At 39.1% G+C, this 7,896-nt stretch overlaps 1 protein-coding gene across 1 annotated transcript in view; it reads right to left on the bottom strand.

Moving 5' to 3' along the window:
- Nucleotides 1-1,192: 1,192 nt before the first annotated feature.
- LOC146564659 (neurexophilin-1) overlaps nt 1,193-7,896 on the bottom strand; it is a 16,364-nt gene continuing 9,660 nt past the window's right edge. Inside the window, exon 2 of the mRNA XM_085292559.1 lies at nt 1,193-2,987. Within this exon, the coding sequence (XP_085148685.1) occupies nt 2,199-2,987 (789 nt within the window). The 3' untranslated portion in view covers nt 1,193-2,198. The remainder of the gene's footprint in view (nt 2,988-7,896) is intronic.

Genomic DNA, 7,896 nt, shown 5'->3' with positions numbered 1-7,896 from the left:
AAACGGTAATTTCTTCAAAACAGTCAGCATCACAATACGTTGCATTTAGCCTCAGATGACATTAGTCAGGGAACAGATCCATCTCTCAGCAGCTCTCACACCGAACACTTTTGTGCCAGACTGTTTACACTTGTAAGATTATATGCATAATGAGGCTGCATTGTCTCGGGAAAGTGCTGCTTTAATTCTCTGAAGCTGAACAAACTGTCCCTGGCACATTTGGGTAGGGGTGGAGAGATATCAAAGTCACTTTATTGAGATGAAAGAACTGGCCCAAACAGCAATCTGACACATTAGTCATTCCTTCTTCTTAGTGACAGAAACATGCTCTCAATTTACGAGTCAGGTGCTTCCAGTGATTTCTGCCAGCCTTGTTCCTCCGCATCATAAATTCCTCTTTATGCTCACTCATCCCACAGGCAGACCCCTATTCTTCGACCTGCCTTGTCAGAAAATTCGCCCCATGTTGGCATATTGGATGTCATCCAGGCTGCCATTAGCAGTTACTGCGTTGCGTATACCATGGCATACACTGTGAAAGAGCACTGAATTTAAATAGACAGCAGTGATTTTGCCCCTAGGTGCACATTCATACTTTTTTACAGGTTTTCTATCGGCTCTTTAATTCATTCTTTCTGTGGTGTTGACTCTGCAGAGCTCCCACTTATACTGTGTTCATTTTCTCTAAATGCTTCACGTGAAGCCACTGGCTTCCAATCTATGTAATGAAGGTTTAATAGCCAATTGGAACATCCAATATCATTAGCAGCCAGCGTTAGGCTCATCTGAAATTTTTTTCTTTTTTTTTTTTTTGATAACCAGAAGTGCGAGCGTTTGACATGCAGGATGTGTGATTAGCACCTGCTGTTTAATGCATGTCCTGCCTCTTCTGGAGCTGGAAAGCTCTTTTTACCAGTTCTCGCATTTTAATAGCGTTTTTGTTCTGCTTAAGCCTCAAATGCACTTCAGGAAATCTTCCTCTCAACAATTTCCATGTTCTCTTGCATTCTTGTTCTATGATCTATTTTTAAACAAACTTTTGACCTACCTTTTTTCCGATTATCAATCACTTTTCGATACAAATGATTATTCCAGTGTTTACAAATGGTTATTTTTGGTTTCTGCAGGGGCACTATGGCTCTAATTCTGTGGCTCACTACTGGCTGCTTGTCATGTCAGTGATGCAAAGAGTCACCAGAAATAAAAGCAATGCTTAAATGTCTAAAATGGATATGCAGTTCTGAGAAAAAAGAGCAGAGTAATGTTTGATTATTTTTAAAGAAAAGCACAAAAAATGATCTTCTGTTTCTCTGTCATCTTGTGCAACTTTTATTTATTCATTGTGACATTTACTTGCTTATGTTTGATCTGATGAGAGCCCTCAATTTGGTGTCATTTACCGAGCGCCGTCCATGGCCTTAAAACTGCTAAACACACAACACAGAATTAAAATAGAACATACTTTTTTTTCCCTCTTTGTGTCGTGACTTGGTGAAGATTATTTTTGACAGCTGCAATAACAGGAAAATATAGATGGACGTTATTAAGTTGTTTACCACATTCGGGTTCATGCATGGGACATGGACGAGATTCCAACAACAATATCAGAGAGGTACATTCACTCTAACAATCACACTGCAGAAAACAACACCACTCAAAATATGTTTGATTTTTCCATTATGCCCTCTAATGCATACTGACAGATTCTTCTTATTTGCATTGACATTTACGTGTTCGCAGTGATTACCAGAGACTGATTGGAGGAGACAGAAAGCATGATTGAGACGGAAATACACCATCAACATAAACAACTAAATTAGCAGGAGAAAACACTGATAAAATTGTTCTCTGGTCTTTGTGTGGAATCCACGATATTTACATAAATACAATCAGCATATTTTTATGGTTGGCTTGAGAATTTCCTTTCGATGTAAGCAGCTATGCATATAAGATGAGTATTGCAAGCCTATAAATGCTTCCCTAAATGCTCTCTTAATGACCTCAGGCTAGGCTTGTTCATTGGAGCAAGATCAGTCTTGTGACAAGGATAGGTTATTTGTAATAATGCCTGTCAACATCTCAAGTTGGAAATGTCTTGACTCCATTTTCTTTCATATAATCTGAAATTGCTCAGGACCCTGTAGCCTATCTCTGTCTTTTTTTTTTTTTTCTTTCCCCCCCTTCGTCTGGTCTTGTGATCAACCCGTAGGGAGGTAGGGGGTGTCACTGTGGTAGTTGTAGTCTGGGCACACCTTCTGCACCAGCTTGTAGTCAGTGCTGTAGAAGGTGATGAAGATGCAGATCACTTTGAAGGGTTTGGAGCACAGCCAGGACACGTGGCTCTGGGTCTGCTCCTGAGGGCAGCTCTGCGAGGGGTCGTGGGCACACAGTGAGTTCCTGGTGCCTTTCTCCACCTTTTCGTACTCCACCCTACAGTTGAACAGCTTGGTTTCTTTGGTCTCCAGGGCCGTCTGCTGCTGCTGCTGCTGGTGATGGTGGTGGTACTGCTGGTGCGGCTGGTGGACCTGGAACTCCACAGCCTTGGTGGGAGGAACAAGTCCCACGGAAACGTTGCCCTGACCGGTTGAATTGTGTCGAAAGTAGACGCTGAAGGTGCCGTTACCGTGATCCACAATTTTGCCGGTGATGAGGAGGTTCAGCTTCACCGTCTTGATGTTAGAATGGAAATCACCCCAGCCGAACATCTTCTTAAACTTTCCAGTCTTGACGATGGGGCGTCTTTTCGTCCTTGATCGAGGGTCACGGGAGGCTGAGGTGTTGTAAAGCCATTTCCAATGCTCTTGCTTAGAGTAAGACTCTCCTTCGTCGTAGTTCAGATCCATAGAGGTGAAGTTCTCTTTGCCGTAGAGGCTTTGAGACAGCAGACGGCTAATGGACACGTCCTTGCTGCTTTCATCCCAGTAGGTCTTCACTTTGGATTTTGAGTTATATCTCAAGTCGGAACTTGGAGAGTCAGCACTCGCAACCTGGAAGATTAAATAAAATGAGTATTAGTTAAAATTTTACTCAATGTTACAAACATACTCTAAAGTATGTGAAGTTTTGCCTCATAATACTTATATGAATACAGCAGTTGATGTGTTTTGGGGTCACACGTATTAAATCGACATCGTCAATTGGACAATTATTTCCTTCCAAAGCACATTCCATACCTATAATCAGTTGGGATTTAACACAAAGTGTTGGATAAGCAAAAGAAGTTGGATGGATGGATGTCATTCATCGCTTTTTGATGAATGACTTTTGATGAATCATGTAGCTCTGCCTGCAAATGCCAACAATAGATTTGTTCTCCATATCAGATTTTCAGTGGCATCAGGTGAATCTACAGCCTGAGAAAACTCCCACCTGATAGGCTTTTGCGACACAGCATTAAGCAATTTTTTTTGCTGAAGTTAAAGTATGTATAACTTGCATGGATGCATATTAAGTTCTTGTAATGGGCCCTTGAGGCTGGCTCCAAAAGCAACTTATTTGCCATAGACTGTAAACCCAACATTAAAAAATTTAAAGCAGGTTTACAGTCTGGTCTAAAAGAAAGTTGTTTTCTATGGATAGTTTCCCCCTTTGTATGGATAATATAATAAAAGGTACTTTCAGCTGCTCTTATTTCCCAAGGGGTTGCTTCAGTGGATGGATCTGCATATTTGATTTGACACAGATTTTAGCTCTTCCTGACCACCCCTCCCATTTATTCGGGACTGGAATTCTGCTCTAGGAATACACCAGTTTGTATCCCTCTCAATATTGCACATGCAGGTGGATTAACCAAAAAATGATCTTGATAATTACCAAAACTGGTAATTTAAGGCAGATGTGGCATAAACCTTACACTGGATGGTGGTCTGATAAACTTGTATTTGCATGATTGTGTATACATGCTCTGAAACTGCACAGTTCTCTACATGTGTTTGTCTTTTAAACAACAGAAAATGACAGAAAACATCTGAATCTATATATCAGTGGGAATGTGATGAGTGGAGACTGGCCCATCTTAATTTTTCTGAGCATGCATTTTCCTGTGAATGAAAGGAAATGTGCAAAATTTCAAGCGAGTCAGACTCAGCCCATAGAGATATGTCCATTTAAATTAGACTTTCCTCCCAAAAAGGCACCAGTCATTTTCTGCAAATCCCCCAAAACAACATATTTTACATTCTAGAGACAAATCCCTCCAGTGGTGGTTGGAGTTATGAATTTCGTCTGTGAGGAGCAAGAGGGAAAATAGTTTGTTGCTATTTTAACCATGACGGCAAAAGTCTGAGACAGTCCCCACTTTAAACAAACCCAATCGAAATTGCAATTTTAATACAAATTAGAATGTTTTCCTAATCTTTCCAAAGCTGACTCTGTCCCTAAACCTTGAAAGATTTATTTTCTGCAGTGACTTGTCAAAGAGTTTTGAAAGGCACCACAAAAAGCATTTATGCATCTTGTTGGAGGGCATGAACAAATGTCAGGTTCGAGGGCTTGTTTAATTACAACTGTCATGTAGGTATAGCACCAGCTGAAGGTAAAATGCCATCTAATTTTACAGAACTGCTGTTGAAATGTGCATGTGTTAGTAAATCGTGTAAATATCAGGAATGGAATTTGTTAATAGGTGGGATATTTTGGGGGAGGTTATCTGACATTTTTATATTCAGAAGTTGGAGAAACCGGTGGAGAAATGATGAAAAAACTTGGTCAGGATGTAGATAAAAAGATTTTTTTTGTAATTATGTCTCTCTATAACCTGAATTGATACTCTGAGGGAGACATCTGCAGTTATGGTGGACCAGACCAACATCCCTCTACATATTACATTCATTGCCAGTGTTCAGTTGGAATACAGCAATCAGTCGCTGCTGCATATGCACATTTCTTTTAATTATGATTGAAGATTTGTGGTCAGCTGTTTATATAGGCTGCTATTTAATATGGTCTGGTATTTGCACAAGCAGTGATGCAGTTAATTGCAGTGGTGTGGAATTGATTATTGTAATTATTTATCACTGAATTGACTGCATTTCTATGTTACTGCAGCCAAAAGGACAAACACAATTACTAAGAAAATAAAAATAATAAAGGTAGAGTAGGAAAAAAATAATATAAACAGAAAACTGTGTAGTAGCAAAGAAATTAATTTAATGAGATAAAATAAACCTCTAAAATGAAATAAAATGCACTTAAAAAACATATGAAATAAAAAGCTAACTATAATATAAGAAATTGGCTCTATCAAATAAAATATCTCACTAAAAGAAAAGAAAATGAAGCAGTACGCTTGTGTTGCATTGTACAGCGTTAAATATATCCTGCTTTCACCTGCTTTGGGCTCATGTTTGATCAGCTCCTGGAAGATTGATATCTACTGTTTGTTCAGCACAGCAGTTGTTATTGTGTTGCTCTAAATTCTTTAACAGTTTGTATTGAAAACAAACGCTCCGAATCAGCCTGGAAGCAGAGTCTTCTGATCACTTTGTGCTTCTTCACTTTGAGATGTTTATTTGGAGAGTTTTTATTCTGCTTTGACTGTTTCTAATTTATTATTTGAATATTAGAGAATAGCCTCTGTGCTTCTATTATATGAAGTAAGTGGACATTCGGTGGTGGTGGAGTTAGATTTTTATGGTAGAAATCACAGATGCTGGGATTAATTGGATTTTAATTTCAGTCCCTAACTTGTCTTTCAACACTTCTGGAGATAATCACAACACAGTGATTACTACTTCTTTTTTTTCACTTGTTTTCGAGTCTTTGTTTTGTCTTGTGTTATAAATCAAGCACAATGCTTTCACCTCTCTCTAAAAGCCAAAACTCGCTCTTAGTTAACTTCAACCTCAGCCAAGATGGCAAAAAGAGTCTTTGGTTCAGATGATCGCACCATATCCAGGTTTCTGTAGATGAACCTGTGGAAGGATCATTAATGGTTTCCTCCAGCTGCCTTTGTTGGGCTTGTACACCTCTGCCAAAAACACCTGCTAGTCTGGACTCACCACTGATTACTGACTGTTAACGTTTAACTTCAGCTCATTACTTCAATACGGCTGCGATTATTTTGTTTATGTGGTGTTTAGACTTTGTTCGTCGTGGATGTGTGATGTACACAGTGTCTAAGGCTGCGTTCACACTGCAGGCAAAAGCGCATCAAATCAGTTTTTTTTTTTTTTTGTTTGTTTTTTTGACCCTATGCGTCCCATATCCGATCATGCTATGACAGTGTGAACGGCACAAATCCGATATTTTCAAATCTGATCTGGGTCACTTTCGTATGTGGTACTGAATCCGATACATATCCAATGTTTTAGAAAGCGACTGCTGCTGTTTGAATGGTCATGTCGCATTAAATCAGTCTTTTACATCACTGACACAAGACAGACGCCAATTATCAGCGCCGGAGAAAGAATCGCGAACGCTTCCTGGCCATCCAGTGTAGATGTTAGTGAAACTGTTGGGAAGACAACGTTGGAGAAACGTGAACATTTTATTTGTACTGTATAATCTGCAGATTCTGACAGAAATCTGTAACTATCCTTTGAAGCACCGCTCCTCTAAAACAGCAATAAGGATAATTATTAGGTTATCTACATTATTATGTAAATAACAAAATAACTTAAAGCAAAAATTAGGAAACGTAAAGTCCGAAGTCTTTATATTAACGGCCATCAGTCAAACAATATTGTTTGCTCTGGGTCTAAACAGAGCGCGTTGTGTGTGACGTCTTCTTTTGCGCATGCGGGCCGCTTTGAGGGTTCACACTAGATCACGTTTGCTGTCGCATTTTATTTGTAGTGTGAACAAGCAGTCAAAAAAATCGGATTTGATCAAAAAATCGGAATTGAGCTTTAAGACCTGCAGTGTGAACGTAGCCTAAGTGCGGCATAGAGAAGTGTTGAGGTGTAACTGGCAAAAGGCCACCATGGCTAAAACTTCTGCAGTGATTAATGAATCCCATTCAGTGTTCACATTCAGAGCAGTTATTCAAATGTGCTCCTGTAACTGTGCAGTGTACGGGCCACAGTATTGTAAAAAACAAATAAACAGCTGACGTATCTATCTTTTAGCGTATAAACTGCAAATATTATGTACAATTATTCCTAAATAAAAGACAAATGGCCACATTTAGACCATTTGTTTTGATTAGTTTCTTTTCTATAATATTTGCAAAACCAATACTGCATAAACTTTCTCTAACTCGTAATTTTTGAGCTCTTTATCCACTTAGTTCATGTGACTTATGTTCTGTGTTAGTTGGCCCATATTTAGCTTTAAAAATATGCTTTAAAAAAAAGTCTGATAAATGGTAGGTTCATGAAAAATGAACAATTATGATTTCATCCTTAATCAAGTATCCTTACTGTAGCTATTATGAAAATATTTTATTAAAGGAATATATTAAAATGTTTTTATTAAGTATAATCCAGGTTCTCGTAGAGTCGTCCAATATCAGCAGTCTGCCTAGCAACAGCTTCGAGTAGACGTGTTCGTGCTGAGTGCTTGCTAACAAGATCAAAATGAATATCCTTTGCAAATGCAGGAAAACATCAACAAATCTATGCACATTATCCATGTACAAATACGTCTGTCAAAAACGGTTTTAACGCTGTGAGAAAGTCTTACAGTGTGTGAAATGTCCTTATCAAGATTAAGGCTATTCCTGTCATACATCGAGACGAATGAAGCGCTTCTCAGGAGCAGACGTGATGCAACAGCAGACTATTACCTGCTGAATGTACCCTGAATGGATGATTGATGATTCATTCTGTCTCTCTCCTCTAACAATCACACAGATGAGAGAGCAAAGATTTCCCGCGCACCCCACAGAGGCTTGTGACAGTGATGTCCAAGCCCCGTCCGAGGAACGTGACAGCAGATCTATCTGGTCGAAGCGTT

Source organism: Mchenga conophoros, linkage group LG11, assembly GCF_057382185.1.
Source record: "Mchenga conophoros isolate Kocher_MC1m ecotype Shallow Benthic linkage group LG11, M_conophoros_male_GT1.1, whole genome shotgun sequence".
Taxonomy (NCBI): domain Eukaryota; kingdom Metazoa; phylum Chordata; class Actinopteri; order Cichliformes; family Cichlidae; genus Mchenga; species Mchenga conophoros.
Note: the sequence above shows the minus strand (reverse complement) of the source record. Positions and strands in the feature narration are given on the sequence as shown.